Raw genomic sequence first — 20,088 nt, 5'->3', positions numbered from 1 at the left:
CGCGAGAGAGAAGAAAAGAATCGGAAAAAATTATTTCTGATTGATTTTTTCCCAAATTCTCTAAACCCTAGAAATTAAGTTTTTGGGCCAGCCCAACACCCATTTGGTTTGGACCAGTTAACCCATGGGCAAAGTGGGTCTTTAACCCAATTGGACCATTAATTATTTGGGTATGACCATCACCCACCCATGTTTGTTTGGAATGGGTTAGCCCATGGGTGGCCCAACCAATTGACACCCCTAATCATACCCAAAAAAGGTTCTCAAATAAGAATTCTTCGCTTTAACTTTGGGTAAAGTTAGGTGTTGACCCGTGGAAGGGTTACATATCACAGGAACCCTTTCGTACTTTCCCATTATTTTCGGTCGATCGATAAGACACGTAAATCCCTGGACAGATATAGACAGCTTTCGGGTCCTGAACCTCCATTTAATCTCATATGATAATCTGCTTCTACAACTCTTAACTCACCAAGATGTTGAGGCTGAGGAGCTGTACAGAAATGCCACTTACCGCTACATTTAAAGGTGAGCAAAATACGCGGCTGCGCTGATGAAATGGCCAGAAAAGAATCTGTGAAAGCTGGAGTAAGAAGTAAGGATTTCCATTCCTTCAAGACGCGGCGGCAAGTTGCGATGGATCTAGCAGGTACTCTTGAGAGTATCTCGATGATGAGTTCATTAGGAATAGTCTTTATGGACAGTTCGGTGTCGAGACTGACGATTTTAAGGCGGCTATTCCCCCGACCGTCCATAGAAGATTTTTTGCACTATTGCTTGCTTTGGAAATGTTTCTGTTCTTTTCACTTTTCTTTTATAAATTGAATTGGGGTTGTAACAACATTGCGCTCTTTATAGGCATACCATAAATATTTTTTAAAATATTGGTAATTTTTTTTATATTCTTTTGGAGAAATGTATAAAATAATCTGTAATATATTTTTCACTAAAAACCAATTTTCATTTAGTGAAATATTTATCAAAATTTATTGGTCAAACCGTTTTTAATTTACGACCAACCAATTTTTCGTCGGTACGTGACTAATGATAAATTTTGACCAAAGTTTTGTTCAAAATGGTTGAGTGAACGAAAATTAATTTGTTTTCGATAAAATCATCTAAATGACTAAGTAGGGGTTATTGGTTGTTGTATTTTAATGGATTTGAAAATCCGAACTAAATCTAGTGTTATTGGTTCTATGATTTTCAAATATGTATTAAAATCATGTGTTATTGGTTTAATGATTCATAAATTCTGTATCAAATCAAGTGTTATTCAATCGTACGGATTTACTAATATATTTGATTTTATAATGGATTTGAATGGATTTGTTTGGATTTTTTAGTTAAAAATACAAAGACTCAAATCCGAGGGAAAACCTCCGGATTTGCATATTTTACTTGGATTTATAAATACTATATGAATTTATAAATCAATCAAAATATATAAACTAATAACACTCCCTAAAACAGTCTAAATACATTTATTACCAAAAATATTAAAAAATGCTTATTTATTAAAGAGGATAAGATATTATCCTATTAACTTTGTCTTATTCTCTTAGCCGTTTAATTAACTGAGTATACTTTTCTTTTTTCTTAGTGATAGTAACATCTCTTGTAAAATATGAGATATATAATATAGAAAGAGTAATAAGAGTTTTTACAAATGAGAGGTGGACACGAATCGAATATTCGGGGTTTTGAGATATTTGTGATCCGATTTGTTTTGTCCAAATAATCAGTTATTCGATTCGATTTGTAGTTATTCGAATATTCGGTGTTCAAGATATCCGAAAAATTTATATTTTTAAATTAATATCTAATTCGATATGTAGAAATAAAATAAAATTTAAAAATAAATTTAAATCCAAAGATTATATAAAATAATAATATTTTGTTACAAATATAAAATTATTTTCTTTTTAAAATTCTAATAACTAATATAATAAATAAAAATATTATAAAACTTACCTAAAATATAAAAATATTTGTAATTTGATTCGTTTCTTATGAACATTTCATATTAATATTTGATTTGCTTTATAAGGTTTCGGATATCCGAATTTTGAGTTTGAAACAAAACATATAACAAATCGAATCAAAACTTAGTGACATTTTTCCCAGCCCTATGATAAAGTCTCTTTGTCGTTGATATTTCTCCTACCACACATAAAATAATATATATTAATAACATGTCAAATATAAATACAAATATATATTTCATAAATATATCTTTCATATAAGTTACAACACATTATCATGACGAGCGTTCTTATCATGTACGAGCTGAGATTTAATTTATGTTTCAATATATTTTAGTTTAATTAATTTTATTTCAGAGTGATATATTTACCTTCTACGTTTATTATTTTTACTAAGATGATTTGTGTTGCCTTTCCTGATTTCTCATTATAATAGACAATGTCTTCAGGGTCAAAAAATCACGGAGTAGGTATTGTCTCCGTGAATATGAAATGATCAACATGTTAGACTTTGTCTCCTCGGATCGAATAGGAAGGCTTTAAATTCATGAATATAAAATGGTCAATATGGTAGACTATGCATTCAAATTCTGATTTTATTATATTTTTATATTATTATTTTATTAATACAGTTATAATGTAGAATTTGACAAAGCTCGAAATAACTGCCACTGATATTAATGGGAATAATTATATGACATGGTCAGTCAGTGTAAAAATGGACCCAAGAGGAAATTGGCTTTTAGAAACCATCAATAAATTGAAAACTATGTCGTATGAGAAAAAGGGAAAAACATGATATTTTTACGACACCACATACATGATGGTTTAAACGATAAATATATTATGAAAGAAGATCGTGCAAATATTTTGGCAATGTTCAAAAGAGAGGTTTGATCACAAAATCCAAACACGAGTCGATCCATTTTTCGGTTCGAGGACTACAAAAGTATTAGTGGATATAATTTTGCGATGTTTGGAATTACATCAAGGAAGATGTTATGTGGAAAGAAGGTAAGTGATGATGGTATGATAGAGATAAATCTCTTCATGTTCTACCGTGAAAATGTAGTCATGCAGCAACAGTACCAAGCGAATGGATATACCCAATACTTGGATTTGATGTAAGTTTTCCTTGTCATGGAGCAATCAAATTGTAACGTTGAACCATCATGCTCATCCTAATGAATCTGATTTGTTATCTGAAGTGAATGTTGCATCATTTAGTTATAATAATTAGGAAGAATGAAGTAAAAACCGCTATTATGGTTGTGGAAGAGGGCGACAACGAAGATTTTGTCCATATGATGAAAGAACTAATGAGAACTTCAACGAAAATAAAAAAAAGGCCGGGATGTTAGAAAGCAATCTTGAAATGTTTGCGACAAATGCGACACGCCAAAACATTTATTAGATTTCTAACGAAAATCACAAAAGAAATAAAAAAATAGAAAAGAAGTGAAACAAATTTCATCTCTAATGAACTAGACCATTTTCATGGCTTGATTTTTTGGTTAATCCATAGAGCATCGATGAATAATAAAATTGATAGCTTCTTTGTAAGCTATGAGTTGTTTTCACTGGAAAGGCTTCTTTGTTTTTTTTTACTTTTTTGGTCTCTCTGGCTGGGGTTCCACATATTTTAGAAATCATTTTTTCACTCTTAAAACTTGTTTATTGCGTTGCAGCTCTACCTGGTGGTAACAATAAGCGGGCTAATAATAAAAAGACTTATACACGTATGTTTCAGTGCATAAAAATGACAGTAATAAATCAGTCACAAGTACTGAAATAACTTCCCAAGTAAAGTCATGTGGGTCGAAACCTATGTTGCATGGAAACTCCGTTGAAGGTCCGTTTCACGTTTCGGAAACGTTTTGGAATTGGAATCTCTCGGAAACTCGCGGAAACGCATTAGAAACTCGTTTCTTAAAAATCTCAGTTTGGAAACTTAATGGAAACTTGCGTTTCTATTTTGGAAATACGCGATTCTGTTTTGGAAACGCTTAAAAACTCTTTTTAATTTATTTTAAAACAAATTAAATAAATAATTAATAAATATAAAGATTAGTTTGTTATTTTGATAGCGGTCATGTTTGATGGAGCTAATGAAAATGAGGTTGAAGATGATGTTATTGATCTTTTGACTTGCTGTTATAATTTTTATTTTAGTTAACCTATTTAATATTTAAGTAATGGATTTTTGTTATTTTGAATTTTTATATGACTTTGATGTTTAATGATGACTTATTTTATTTTCGTATGATTAAATAGAATGACTATTTGTTTATTTGTATTCTAAGATATACTAAACATAATAAAAATGAACGCAAATATTGATTAATTATTTATATATATATATATGCATATATATATATTTATAGACGTTTCTAAAACGTTTCCAAAGTAAAAAATAATAATCAAAAATCACGTTTCCAAGTTTCGAAATGTTTCGTTTCCGCGTATCCGTTTCCGTTTCCATGCAATCTAGGTCAAAACATAATAGAAATAAACATAATTCATGTAACATGATATAATAAAGAGCTCCTCTATAGAGATGGCAAATAAGTTGTCTCGTCCCTGTGCGGGCCGGTCTCCGAAATGGCTGCCCAAACCCGTCTGCTATATGTATGGGCCTTTACGGGTCACCCCGCGGGACGTCTGATCTTCCATTGCCTGCACCATCCAAACTTCATGATCAGTACGCTTTGTAGATGCAAATTCGAATTAGAATCTAAATGGCTTTGTTACAATCGTAGTTTTAAGTAGTTTCTGTTGTTGTTAGTTGTACTTGTTTTAAATGGTGCTGAACTTTTTAGTTTGTTTTTTGCAAAGAAATGTAACTAAACATCAAGCTAACCGGGACAAAGACAATTGCAACTAAACATCAGCCTAGCCTGAAATCTGAAGAATTGTGTACACGTTCAGTGAAGAGGACAAGAAGATGAACATGCATGCAGCAAAGGAGAATCTCCGGTAGTGGATGGAAGACAAAGAGAAGCTCCGGTGGTCGATCGAAGAAGAATAGAAGCTCCGGTGGTGGATCAAAGAGAAACAACCTAAAAAAATTAGTTAGATCCAAAAATTTATTATAAACACAAAATATGTACTCTTTCAATACCTGTGACATGCATATAGGAAGAAGAGTCTGGAAGCACTGTTGCTGAAGAACCCATCGTCGGAGCTCCATCAGTTTCTTCCGTGAAAAGTGAGCTCGCAAAGTTCTCAAAGAATCGAAGACACATGGGAGACCGAAAGAATCATCGAACACCAAACCGCCGCCACCGGAGCTCCATAGTTTGTCAGTGAAGATCAAAGCCGGATCCCCATCCTCACATTCTCTCTCGTTTCTTCTATTTTCAGGTGAAATAGTGAAAAAGCTTAAGGTTAGGTGGGTCTTCACTATCCTGCGGTCCCCTGGTGGCCCATCCCGCCGAAGGCCCAATACCGAAAGAACCCATCCCGCAAGGCCTGCTCTTTTTTGGGTTTACTAAACCCCACCCCGATCCTGCCCCGCAGCAGTCTTTTATGGAAAAGGCCCGCGATCCAGGTCCAAAATTGCTATCTCTACTCCTCTAGGGTGGCTCTAGCCCTTGGCATCTGCAACGCCTCCGGGAGTAATCTGGAAAATGTGATTATTTTGTTAAGGGAACAAGAAAGTAATGAATAATCAAGTGAAATTTCAATGTTATTTTTTCAAAAGGATATAGCTTCGCCTTCAGGGAGATTAGGGGCGTCAAAGACTTTCCAGACTCGTTGCTCTCCTTTGACTTTCCTGAAACTGAGCCTGATCGTGATTGCGTGAGCAAGAACATGACCACCTGCTGGCTTCTTTGGATCTGATATGAACATTAATTCCACCCCTGGATCCTATATCACTGCAATTATCATATCAAAAAGATGATCCCCCTATCAGGTTAGTGCAACCAATAAAAGAATCGCTTCCCTTCTAGAGTAAAGCAAACCTTGGTTGGTCATGTAGATAGCAACATTGAACTCCTCTGCGATTTTGATTATCCTTGAGAGAATCTGAGCTAGTTTTTGCTGCAACACAGAAACTAACCTTCTTGATAAAAGCAGAGAAGCTTTCCACCTTTTTAGCAGAGCTATATCTTGTTGATGATGTATGTTAGTAACGTAACGTGGCGATCTGCGAGTTCCCATCTTCTAGTGAAATCCACTCGGAATAAAGCAATGATGGAGTCAACAATCTGGAAAGCAATGGTAAGCTCAGCTTATATTCATGTTATGTTTTTGTCGATTGGAAACTAACAACGAAATAATCAGACATGCTTTCTTGTTTATCAGAATCTTAAATGATTTCATTCAGAAAAAAAGAATCTTAAATGATTCCTCAGACAATTTTGCAGTGAGGCCAAGAAGCAAGTTGTACTGATGCTCACAGGTGTAAGCACGAGCATAAATGATCTGTTACATCAAGAATTATGAATATCAGTTTTAGCCCTAAAAGTTTCACGTTAAAGAACAATGAGTCTAACCTTAAGAAGAGCATCACTTCCCGTCATATATCCAAAATTCTGAAGGAGAAATGTTTTTGTTAAGATTCAAGTAGTAATACTCTCTGTAAATCTCAACTTGGATTCAATACATTCACCAGATTACAATCTCACTATAACACTCAAGAACAATCGATATCAACACGATATCGATTACTTCTCATACGAATCCTCTCACGGGAATCGCCTCAAGATCTCAGTCTCCAATGTTAAGCTTGATCACAATACTAATGATAAGCAATGAAAGAATCAAACAACAATTACATATAAAGGCTACTTTCTTGTAACTGCCAAAGGCTCCAATAGCTCCAGAGTCTTTCCCTTCTTTCTTAATGACTCATCCGTTAGAAGTTCCCGCCTCATCTCCTTGACGTGGCACTTCTTCAGCTTCCAACACTCTCTTGCCCTGCTTCTTCTTTGAGTAGTACACTTGCATAGGTGTATCAATACCCCCCCCCCCCTGCAACATTAAGCTTGTCCTCAAGCTTAAAGGATGGAAACTCCCTCTTGAACTCCTTAGCCAAAACCCACGAATCATCATGAGACTGCAAACCACTCCACTTCACCAACAATTCCAATGCCCCAGTCTCATTGTAACGAGTAGCTAAAACAGATTCCGGCTGCACAATCACTTCCTGTAAATCATCACACACTGGAGGCAGGACCGACACTTGATAATGCGAACCCAATACCCGCTTTAACTGAGATACATGAAACACTGGATGAATCTTGGACTCCACAGGTAGACGTAAACGGTACGCCGCTTTTCCAATAAGCTCCAATATCTCATAAGGGCCAAAATACTTCGCATACAGCTTCTGACACACTCTTCTTGCGACTGACTGTTGCCTATACGGCCTGAGTTTAAGAAACACTGATGTTCCCACGTTGTACTCAACATCACGGTGATGCTTGTCCGCGTTATTCTTCATCACCTGTTGAGCTTTGACCAAATGTCCCTTAGCATCTGCTAGTATCGCGTCACGAGTCTTGAGCATTTCCTCCAAATCGAAATTATCAGTTGATCCTTCTTCATACCTCAATATCACCGGAGGGTCTCGACCATATAACACCCTGTAAGGAGATGTATGAAGCGAGGAATGGTGAGACATATTATACCATAGCTCGGCCCAACTCAAAAACTTAAACCATCTCCTCGGGTGACTAGACGTGAAGCAACGCAGGTACGATTCCAAGGTTCGATTAACCACTTCTGTCTGTCCATCAGTTTGAGGATGGAAAGCAGTGCTGTAACGGAGCTTCGTGCCTGCGAGACGAAACATTTCCTTCCAAAATGTGCTCAGAAACACCTTGTCTCTATCTGAAACAATAGAACGAGGAAATCCATACAAACGCACGATCTCGACCACAAACTTCTTAGCTACATCCACTGCCGTAAAAGGGTGGCTAAGACCCAAAAAATGAGCACTCTTAGAGAGATGGTCCACCACTACAAATATCGCCATGAGACGTCGGAAGCCCCTCGACAAATTCCATGGAGATATCTTCCCAAACCACTGACGGAATAGGTAGCGGCTGCAAGAGTCCCGCTGGAGATAACGTTGATGTCTTGTGAGTTTGACATATCTGACACTCTGCCACATAACGTTGAACGTCCTTATACAACCCTTCCCAATGAAACATCTGTTGAATACGTTTGACAGTCTCCAATACCCCTGAGTGACCTCCACTTAGACCATCGTGATTCTCATGTAGTATCACTGATATAAACTGAGAGTTACGTGGTATTACCAACCGCTTCTTGTACCACAAACGCCCATCTACCATAGCATAGCCAGGATTCCCAAAAGAACCTGCTTTCACCTGAGTAATTATTGACTGTATAGCCTGGTCCTGGTCAATCTCCTGATACAGATCTTGTAGTTGAATCACTGAAGGGACCGTGATGGCTAACAGCGTACTCGACCTTTCCACAGGTAAAGACATTTGACTCAATGCGTCTGCTGCTTTATTCTCGATTCCTGGTTTGTAAATGATGTCGAAATCAAAACCCAACAACTTCATTAACCATTTCTGATATTCCATATTCACCTCTTTTTGTTCCAGCAAGAACTTCAAACTCTTCTGATCCGTGTGTACAACAAACTTGCGCCCTTGCAAATAGTGCTTCCATTTATTCACTGCCATCACTACTGCCATGAGTTCACGTTCATAAACTGGTTTCTGCTGTTCTATCGATGTCAGACCATCACAGAAAAATGCAATCGGTTTATGTTCCTGCATCAGTACTGCTCCCAGTCCAAACCCGGAAGCGTCTGTCTCAACCACAAACAGCTTATCAAACTGCGGCAGAGCTAATACCGGAGTCGATATCATAGCTTCCTTCAACGTGTCGAATGCTAGCTGCGCCTCTTGTGACCACTGATACTTATCTTTACGCAGTAGTTCCGTTAACGGTTTGGCTAACACTCCATAGCTTCTGAAAATTTTTCTATAGTAACCAGTGAGCCCTAGAAAGCCCCTCAGATGTTTAATACTCGTCGGTGTTGGCCATAGCTTCATAGCAGCTGTCTTTTATAGATCAGTAGACACTCCTTCTGCAGTGATGATGTGCCCGAGATAATCAACCTGTGACTGTCCAAATAGACATTTCTTCTGATGAACAAACAGGTTGTTTTTCTCCAATATCTCCATCACGATCTGTAAATGGTGAGTGTGGTCATCAACGCTTCTACTGTATACCAATATATCATCAAAAAACACCAGAACGAAGACTCCCAAGTATGGCCTGAATAGATCATTCATCAGTGCCTGGAAGGTTGCTGGTGCATTCGTCAAGCCAAACGGCATGACCAGAAAATTATAGTGACCGTCTTGAGTTCGAAAAGCCGTCTTCGCAATGTCTTCTTCCACCATTCGTTTTTGATGATATCCTGCACGAAGATCCAGCTTTGAAAAGATGGTCGCGCCATGTAGCTTATCAAGTAACTGATCTATCATGGGGATCGGGTACTTATTAGGCACTGTTGCTCGATTCAATGCTCGATAATCAATACAAAAGCGCCATGAGCCGTCCTTTTTCTTGACCAGTAGAACCGGACTAGAAAACGGACTAGTACTTGGACGTATAATACCCGACTCGAGCATCTCTTTAACCATAGAAGTCATGGCTGCCTTATGCGCTTGAGGGTAGCGATAAGGCCTTACACTGATTGCCTCAGTTCCTGTTTTTAGTGTAATCGGATGCTCTCTTCCACGCAGAGGTGGTAATCCCACTTGTGGTGCAAAAACTTTCGTAAACTGATCCAAAACCGTGATTATCCGCACAGGAATTGGTGTTACTACTTGTTGTTGCACCTGGTGATTACCAAACCAAAGCTCAACTCTCTTCTTTTCTGCCGGAGTTGTGGATATTAAAGACTTCAGGGATACACGAGTGTTGTAAACCCCTACGTCACCAACCAAAGTAACCAATTGGCCTTCGTGTTGAAAACGCATTTCATGCTTCTCCCAATCTACTTCACACTTCCCAAGTGTCCTCAGCCATTGAATACCCAGAACCACATCTACTCCTCCCAGTTCCAGAGCTACAAAGTCTGAAGTGAACTGTAATCCTTGCAACTGAAGTGATACTGCTTCACAAACTCCCAATCCACTCACTTGTATCCCTGTCCCAAGTAAGACGTTCAAACTAATGTCGTGATGCAGTTTAAGTTGTGCCTTTTAAACAAGAGCAGGTGATATAAAATTCTGGGTAGCGCCGCTATTCCGTAACACTATCACTTCATATTTCCCTACCACTCCTCGTATTTTTGTTGTAGTTAGTGATTCCATGCCAATAAAAGCGTTAAAGGATAACACCATCAGTTGTACCCCTTGATGCTCTTCTACTACTTCTGTCTCCGCGTCAAACTCCTCCAAAAACTCCATCTCAACACCTCCGATAACAGTGATCACTTGAAGGTCTTTGTTTGGGCAGACATGAGTTCTCGAAAATTTCCCTGCGCACTGGTAACACAAGTGATTATCCTTGCGGTACTTCAGCTCTTCCTCTGATAAGTGTAAACGAGGTCTGAACTGTTGTCGAGGCCCCTGTTGATCTTTCGTATCAGGTAGCTGCTTCTGCGGCACCGTAGCTGCTTTAAAAGGTGTGTACGTATACGACCTTTGCTGCTTGTTAGCTCCCGTCTTCACCGCACTTAAAGCTTGACCCAGTAGGCTGTCTTCCATCTTGACCACTGCAGCTTTATGCGCTGTCAGTCTCTTTGGTTCCTTCAATTTAATTATCTCCTTCATTTCCTTCTTGAGGCCTTTGTAGAAGATGTTTACCAAATTCTTCTCGTCAATACCCGTCACCTGAGCTCTCAGCTCTTCAAATTCACTGATGTAATCTTGAACTGATCATGTCTGAGTGATGCTACAGAGCCGCTTCCCTGGTTCATCGTCAATAGAAACTGCAAATCTGGCTAACATCCTCTCCTTGAAGTCAGACCAGTCTATGAACCGCTGCTCTGTGAACTCTCCTTCAAACCAATTCAGGACTTTCCCTTCGAGACTCAGTGAAATCAACTCGAGCTTCTGTTCTTCTGTGTACTGACCTACATGAAAATATCGTTCCACTCGAAATATCCAGCCATATGGCCTCGATCCATTAAACACAGGCAAATTTTTTCGATTCTCTAGAACTACTCCAAGTCTCCGATAACCTAACAGATTGTTCTCTGGTTGTACCGTAGGGTTTGGATTTTGTACCTGAGCTTCGAGATCGACATTCGAAGAGGAGGCGATCGATTTGCCGTTAGGCTTCTCCTTGCTTTGATTCGATTTGATCCTCTCCACAGTTTCGGAAAGCTTGAACATATGTTTCTCCATTAGATCGAACCGCTTCTCCCACATCTCCATTCGCTGAAACGACTCCATCTCGTTTCCCGACGACACCAACAGTTTACAGCCGTCGCTGAAAACCTTGAGCTCCTTGTGGATTTCTTCGATTGATTGCTCCATCTCAACGACCTTCACCTCTGATTCCGACGATAGAGCCATCGCGATGTTCGATCCGATCACAAGCGCACCAGTTGTTTAGATTCAAGTAGTAATACTCTCTATAAATCTCAACTTAGATTCAATACATTCACCAGATTACAATCTCACTATAACACTCAAGAACAATCGATATCAACACGATATAGATTACTTCTCATACAAATCCTCTCACGGGAATCGCCTCAAGACCTCAGTCTCCAATGCTAAGCTTGATCACAATACTAATGATAAGCAATGAAAGAATCAAACAACAATTACATATAAAGGTTACTTTCTTGTAACTGCCAAAGGCTCTAATAGCTCCAGAGTCTTTCCCTTCTTTCTTAATGACTCATCCGTTAGAAGTTCCCGCCTCATCTCCTTGACTTGGCACTTCTTCAGCTTCCAACACTCTCTTGCCCTGCTTCTTCTTTGAGTAGTACACTTGCATAGGTGTATCAGTTTTCACCTAAAAAAAGATGAAACAGAAAATGTAGCAACAAGAGTTGGAAAATTCTAAGCTAACTAACCACTATTTTCTCAGCTGCTTCAAAGATTCAACTTTGGCCTCTGGCAAATCTTTGATTCCAGTGAGGTTCTACATCAATCAAAACAAAGCAGATTCATCCAATAAAATCCAATGATTCATCCAATGAAGGACGCCACACAAACCTTTTTGGTATGCATCATGAGACCATTGCAGGTGTGGATCCTATCATCTTGTAGTTTTTTCACATCTCCAGAGTTTATACCTTGAGCGATCACTGTGGCACATCGAAAATACAAGTTCACAACATCAAATTAGCTAGAGGTTTACCCCAGATTCAGAGCTCGATCGTACCAAATACTACATGAAATTTGTGTAGATTTATACTAGACCATAAGCTATTCGCTATAATGTAAAATCTATGCTCAGAAGAAGAGCTACACGAAGGACCTAGATTCATACCCAAAACCGAAATCAATCACAGATTCAATAATATGATGCAAACTAGAGGATCGATTTTAGATAAGAGTCATAGAACAAACTGCGAAATACAGAAGCGATAATGAGGGGAGACCCGATCCCAAACATAAACATGAAGATCCGAAGAAACTTCAGAATAAATTCGAAAGAAGCGAGCAGAAATCGAAGAACAAAATAGCTACACAGACGAAACACGAAAGCAAAAAATCGATCTTACATTTGTCAATAGCTTCAAATAAATCATCGTCTTCGTCCATTTCATCTCGTTCAACGAGCTGCATCAGACTCATTTCCTCCGATCTATTATCCGCAAACAGAAGATTCATCGTGAAAAACTAAAGAGAAACGGAAATCAAAACGAGAGAGAGAGAGAGAGAGAGAGAGAGAGAGAGAGAGAGAGAGAGAGAGAGAGAGCAGCAATCATCTTTGCTCCGTTGATCTAAGCTTTAAAGAATTTGAGTGAGAGAGATAACAAGTGTATTTTTTTGGAGGATCTTTGGGTTTTATATGGCGGGAGTCGGAACTGAACCGCACACAAATTCCGTTGAGTTTTTAAATTTTTTGAAATCTGGATTCTGCTAACGTAATTTGTTATCGGTTTACTGTTTTCTTAAGTTGGACGTGTATGATGACGCCACATCACAGTGACCAACAACTTGTTGGGTTCCTTCTAGAAGGAGAAAACCCACTGGGCTTGGTTGGCGATAACCAGACTTGGAAGTTAGGCCATTGGTATTAGTCCATGAGATTAGTATTGGGCCTTGGGGGTTAGTGAGACACTATATAAAGTCTCTTAACCTAATTTTTGTGGGAAGCAGAGAAAGTTAAACTTGACACAAGAAAGTAGAGTGCTTAAAAAGACTCATTAGACAAAAGAGAGAAAATGAGAGAAGAAGACAGATTTCGTCTGGGTTTGTCAAGGCAGATTTGGAGGATCAAACAGATCCTGTTTGGCCTGATATTTTGTGGGAAGCTTCTTCAGTCAGTGGGTTAAAGGTTCACCGAAGAATTTTGGATTTCAACGGTTGGATCTTCTGTTGTCTGGGTTTTAGTGAAGATGGTCGTCACAGTTCTTCAGCAGTGCTGTCTTGAGTGTTTGGTAAATCTGACGGTTGGATCTTCTCTGATTGAGCTGAAATTTGGCAGAGGTGTTGTTGACTTGTTCATCTTGGATTTGTACGGTGGGATTAGTCTCTGGTTGCCGTAATTCTAGTGAGCTGAGGTCGTTTTGTGGCTGCCTGTTTTTGAAGCTCTCTGTGTTGCTCTCTTGTTGTTGTTGTTCTTGTGTTGGAGATAGCTCTTTGTAGCTAGAGTCTCTGTTCTGTTCAGGGTGTTGAACAGGGAGGACGTGGTTGTACTCATACCCATTTATATAGTGGATTTTTGAGTGGACTACGGTCCCGTTGGTTTTTCCTTCTCACATCGAGGAGGTTTTCCAACGTTAAAAAGTGCTTGTCTCATTTAGTTTCTGCTTATACTATATCCTGCTATCGTCGAAGTATTTTCCTCACAGGTTCACACAAGGTCAGGGGAAAACGATCAGGCTGTTACATTCTGTTGCGCCTTGTGCCTGCTTTCCTCAACAAAGTGGTATCAGAGCTTCTGGTTTTAGAGCTTTGGGTTTGATAACTTTGGGTTATTGTTGCTTGTGAGAATGATGGAAAATACGAGCAGGGTGATATGCTTGAATGGTGCTAACTATCATCTATGGAAGGGCAAGATGGAGGATTTGCTCTTTGTTAAAGAATTCCATGTTCCAGTCTTCGAGGAGAAGAAACCTCAGAAGAAGACGGATGAAGAGTGGAAGCTGCTGCATCGCCAAGTGTGTGGGTTGATAAGACAGTGGGTAGATGATAATGTGTTGCATCATATTGAGACTAAGACGGATGCTCGTTCTTTGTGGAAGAAGCTGGAGCAGTTGTATGCTAGGAAGACCGGAAACAACAAGATGTACATGATCAACAAGTTGATTGAGCTGAGATATCCGGAGAGAACTCCGATGACGGATCACTTGAATGCATTTTAGGGATTGCTCAACAAGCTGTCTGATATGGGCATCGAGTTTGATGATGAGATTCACGGTCTGTGGCTTCTCAGTACTTTACCGGATTCTTGGGAGATTTTCAGGATGTCTCTTTGTAACTCCGCGTTGGAAGGTGTTATTTTGATGGATTCAGTGAAGAACAGTGTTCTTAATGAGGAAGCAAGAAGACAGTCGAACGCTAGCAGTTCGCGTTCAGATGTCTTTGTTACTGAGTCAAGGGTGAGGAGTTCTAGTAGAGATCCCAAGAGAGACAAGAACAGGAGCAGGAGCAAGTCCAATAAATTTGCTAACATGGAGTGCTATTTCTGTCACAAGAAAGGGCACATGAAGAAGGATTGCTGGAAGTTAAAAAAAAAAGCAGCAAGGAAATCAAGAAGAAAAGGTGGATCGGGTGACTGTCACCGAAGATCAGTTTATCATTCTTCTTGAGGGTGATGCTATTAATGTCGCATGCCAAAACACCAGTTGGGTGATTGATAGTGGAGCTACTACTCATGCAACATCACAACGTGATTTTTTTTCTACCTATACTACAGGTAATTTATGGTTCCGTGAAGATGGGAAATGATGCGATGGCTCAGGTTGCTGGCATTGGTGATATATGCTTGGAGACTAGTCTTGGGACTAGGTTGATGCTTAAGGATGTTAAGCATGTCCCTGATATTAGGATGAATCTGATATCGACGGGAAGACTCGATGATGAGGGTTATTTCAGTTTGCACGGTGGTGGTAAATGGAAGCTCTCTCGCGGTTCTTTGATTGTGGCTCGAGGTGAGAAGTCCTCATCCTTCTATTGGATGCAGGCTAAGGTCTCCAAAGATGATGTTAATGCGGTGGAGAATGATTGTGCCATGGAGTTATGGCATAAGAGACTCGGTCACATGAGTGAGAAGGGAATGTATGTGTTGTCTTAGAATGAGGTGATTCCAGGAATCTCTGGTTTGCACTTGCAGAAGTGTTCGCATTGCTTTGCGGGAAAACAACACAGGGTGTCTTTCAAGTCTTTTGTGCCTTATAGGAAACCTGAGGTACTGGATTTGGTACATTCAGATGTGTGTGGTCCAATGAGGACAAGATCTCTTGGCGGCGCATCATATTTTGTGACTTTCATTGATGATCATTCAAGGAAGTTGTGGGTATTTCCTATGATGACGAAGGATCAGGTGCTGGGATATTTCAAGCATTTTGTGGCATTGGTTGAGAGACAAACGGGAAAGAAGCTGAAGTGTATCTGCAATGATAATGGTGGAGAGTATTATGGGCCATTTGATGCTTATTGCAAAGAGCATGGAATAAGGCATCAGTTCACGCCACCTAAGACTCCACAGTTGAATGGGTTGGCTGAAAGGATGAACCTGACGATTGTCGAGAGGATGAGATGTTTGATCTCGCAGTCAGGCTTATCGATGACTTTCTGGGGAGAAGCTTTGAACACGGTGGTTCATGTGCTGAATTTGTCACTGAGTGCTCCATTGGATGGTGATATTCCAGAGAGGGTTTGGACCGGTAAGGATGTTTCTTACAGTCACTTGAGGGTCTTTGGGTGTAAGGCATTTGTTCACATTCCCAAAGATGAGAGATCGAAGCTTGAGATGAAGTCACGACAGTGTGTGTTCATCGGTTATGGTCAGGATGAGTTCGGGTACAGATTTTATGATCCCGTTGAGAAGAATCTCGTAAGGAGCAGAGATGTTGTATTCATGGAAGATCAAACGATAAAGGACATTGACAAGTCCAAAAAGCCAACTCAGATTTTTGAGGGTTTGATCGATACAGAGGCTACTCCTTCTACATCAGTCCACGGTGAGGTTGAGGTTCAGTTTCAGGATAATACACCCAGTGCAGATGCTCCCGCACATGAAGATGGTAGTGGTGATCATGGTGACGATCATGTTGAGACACAAGCTACTGAGAACCAACCTACTGTTGTTAGAAGATCCGAGAGAGGTCTTAAACCGTCGACAAGGTATGATCCTAGTGAGTATGTATTACTTACTGATGGGGGAGAGCCTGAAAGCTATGATGAAGCTTTGGAGGATGAACACAAGGATATGTGGTTTGGAGCCATGGATGAGGAGATGAATTCTTTTGAGGAGAACCATACTTTTGAGTTGGTGGAATTGTCTAAGGGCAAGAAGGCTCTGCTTAATAAGTGGGTGTACAGAATTAAGCATGAGGATGACAATTTGCCACCTCGACACAAGGCTAGATTGGTTGTGAAAGGCTACAGCCAAAAGAAGGGGATTGATTATGATGAAATCTTTTCTCCTGTTGTGAAGATGTCATCCATTCGGGTTGTGCTTGGATTGGCAGCGAGCCTTGATCTAGAGGTTGAGCAAATGGATGTGAAGACTACTTTTCTCCATGGTGATTTGGAGGAAGAGATTTACATGGAACAACCAGAAGGCTATGTGAAAAAGGGCAAAGAAAATTTGGTTTGCCGCTTGAAGAAAAGCCTTTATGGATTGAAGCAAGCACCAAAGCAGTGGTATATGAAGTTTAAATATGTTATGGGGGAGCATGGTTATGCAGAGACTGATTCAGACCATTGTGTATTTGTGAAGGTGTTTGGTGAAGATGATTTTATCATCTTGTTGTTGTATGTCGATGATATGTTGATTGTGGGCAGGAACATGGACATAATTAAGGAGCTGAAAGAGCAGCTCAGTGAGTCCTTTGCCATGAAAGATATGGGTTCAGCGAAACAGATTCTCGGTATGAGAATTGTTCGAGATAGAGGTGAGAAGCTGATTCACTTATCTCAAGAGAAGTACATTGAAAAAGTACTTAAGCGGTTTCACATAGACAAGCCTAAAGTGTTGAGTACTCCTCTTGCTCCACACTTAAGATTGTGCAGTCAACAAAGTCCGAAGACATATGCGGAGAAGGAAGATATGGCGAAGGTTCCATATGCCTCTGCAGTGGGTAGTTTGATGTATGCCATGGTCTGTACAAGACCGGATTTAGCCTACGCCGTAGGAGTTGTCAGTAGGTTTCTCTCTAATCTGGGAAGAGAACATTGGAATTCTGTGAAGTGGATTTTGAGATATCTCTGAGGAACTTCTGATCTGAAGATTACATTTGGGTGTAAGAAGCCTTTGCTGGTCAGTTTCACTGATTCTGACATGTCTGGAGATGTTGATTCTAGAAAGTCTACTTCGGGTTACTTGGTAACATTTGCGGGTGGAGCAGTGGCATGGCAGTCAAGGCTGCAAAAGTGTGTTGCACTATCTACCGCTGAGGCAGAGTTCATTGCTGCAACTGAAACTTGTAAAGAGTTGTTGTGGATGAAGAACTTCTGTGAAGAGATCGGTTTCAAGCAAGAAAAGTATGTATTGCCTTGTGATAGTCAAAGTGCCATCTGTCTCGGGAAGAACTCTACATTTCATTCGAAGTCAAAACACATTCAGAGGAGGTATCATTGGATACGAGATGTGGTTGTTTCTAAGGAAGTGGAACTTGAGAAAGTTCATACGGATGATAATGGAGCTGATATGATGACAAAGTCTTTGCCGAGAGGGAAGCTTGAAGTATGCCGAGGGATAGCCAGAATGGCTATTTCCTCCACCTAGTCGGAGGGAGAGTTTGTTGGGTACATTCTAGATGGAGGAAACCCATTGGGTTTGGTTGGTGATAACCAAACTTGGAAGTTGGGTCATTGGTATTAGTCCATGAGATTAGTATTGGGCCTTGGGGATTAGTGAGACACTATATAAAGTCTCTTAACCTAATTTCTGTAGGAAGCATAGAAAGTTACACTTGACACAAGAAAGTAGAGTGCTTAAGAAGACTCATTAGACAAAAGAGAGAAAAGGAGAGAAGAAGACATATTTCGTCTGGGTTTGTCAAGGCAGATTTGGAGGGTCAAACGGATCCTGTTTGGCCTGATATTTTGTGGGAAGCTTTTTCAGTCAGTGAGGTAAAGGTTCACCGAAGGGATTTGGATTTCAACGGTTGGATCTTCTGTTGTCTAGGTTTTAGTGAATCTGGTTGTCACAGTTCTTCAGCAGTGTTGTCTTGAGTGTTTGGTAAATCCGATGGTTGAATCTTCTCTGATTGAGCTGAAATTTGGCAGAGGTGTTGTTGACTTGTTCATCTTGGATTTGTACGGTGGGATTAGTCTCTGGTTGCCGGAATCCTAGTGAGCTGAGATCGTTTTGTGGCTGCCTGGTTTTGAAGCTCTTTGTGTTGCTCTCTTGTTGTTGTTGTTCTTGTGTTGGAGATAGCTCTTTATAGTTATAGTCTCTGTTCTATTCAGGGTGTTGAACATGGAGGACGTGGTTGTACTCATACCCATTTATAAAGTAGAGTTTTGAGTGGACTACGGTCCCGTTGGTTTTTCCTTCTCACATCGAGAAAGTTTTCCAACGTTAAGTAGTGTTTGTCTCATTTAGTTTCTGCTTATACTATATCCTGCTATCGTCGAAGTATTTTCCTCACATGTTCACACAAGGTCAGAGAAAAACGATCAGGCTGTTACATTCCGCTGCGCCTCGTGCCCGCTTTCCCGACACAACTTTCATCGGCGGTCAAGAGAGCAAAGCTTGTTTAAAAATATCTACGACTTGCTCGGCCCCTGTTATACATTTGTTGACTGCTGCCGCTATAGTAAACCAAATTGTTTAAATTTTTTTAACGAGTCCATTGCTCAATCCAAGATATTAACTTTTCATGGGGACTTAATATTTATTTAAACATTGAGCTTTTTATTACCAAAGTACAATTTGTTTTTCCACCTTAATTTTGACAAACTTTAGTGAAACTGTAAATTTTCGGGGACTACTAGGATTCTTTATTCTATAGTTTGTGGGAAAAATTATATTTCGATCTTTTTATTACCAAAGTACAATTTGTATGTCTGCATATTTTTTTTTGTTGAAAATGAAGTTTATGTTAGACCTATAATTTCTTTAGTTTTGGAGTTAATTTTTAGAAACTTTCATTTATATATAGTTTTTTTTGTATCAAAGAGAATTTGAATCAACTCCCTTGTATTAAAACTAGACCCGTAGGAATCATATTTTTGTTATTTTCAAGTTCATGTCAAACTATTCATATGCTGATTAGTACGATACTGTCCACTCTGAATCCGAAGGCAAAGCCCGCATAGATTTGGTTTTGCGCTCCTTTCCAAAGACCTCGTACTAATCAGAGTTGGACATCCTATTATATACTAGATATTATTTGTCTGAACTTCCAATATGGGATTTTGTTTGCATTCACAACAAATCTCTCTCAAACCAAGTACCACACAAACTTTTGGTTTCCAACCTCCAGCGAAACCTGGCACACATCTTGTACCGTGATAGCATGACTCTTCACCTAACCCTTGTTACACCATTAAGATTTCACCTAACCTTTGCAGCATCATTATGCCATTCACCGCCTAATCCTTGCAGCACCATTAGGAATATCCACATAATCTTTGTATCATCGTTAGGGAGAAGCTTTGATACAAGTTTCTGGCACCCCTTAATCGTGAATTCACCTTGAGTAATATCCTCCCACAATCGAAGCTTTCAGGATCTTTGACTGATCTCGGCTACATACCTTCCCTTCCTACTGAAGGCACTCCTCGAATCGTCGGGTATA

General features: G+C 39.6%; 1 protein-coding gene across 1 annotated transcript; it reads right to left on the bottom strand.

Moving 5' to 3' along the window:
* Positions 1-9,037: 9,037 nt before the first annotated feature.
* LOC125587240 lies at positions 9,038-10,759 on the bottom strand. Its single transcript, XM_048757454.1, has 2 exons — positions 10,337-10,759; positions 9,038-10,183 (listed from the first exon to the last, which is right to left on the bottom strand). Exons 1-2 carry the CDS (start codon positions 10,757-10,759, stop codon positions 9,038-9,040), a joined length of 1,569 nt encoding a protein of 522 aa, XP_048613411.1.
* Between the last annotated feature and the right edge of the window lie 9,329 nt (positions 10,760-20,088).

This window comes from Brassica napus, chromosome C5, assembly GCF_020379485.1.
Source record: "Brassica napus cultivar Da-Ae chromosome C5, Da-Ae, whole genome shotgun sequence".
Lineage (NCBI taxonomy): Eukaryota > Viridiplantae > Streptophyta > Magnoliopsida > Brassicales > Brassicaceae > Brassica > Brassica napus.
Note: the sequence above shows the minus strand (reverse complement) of the source record. Positions and strands in the feature narration are given on the sequence as shown.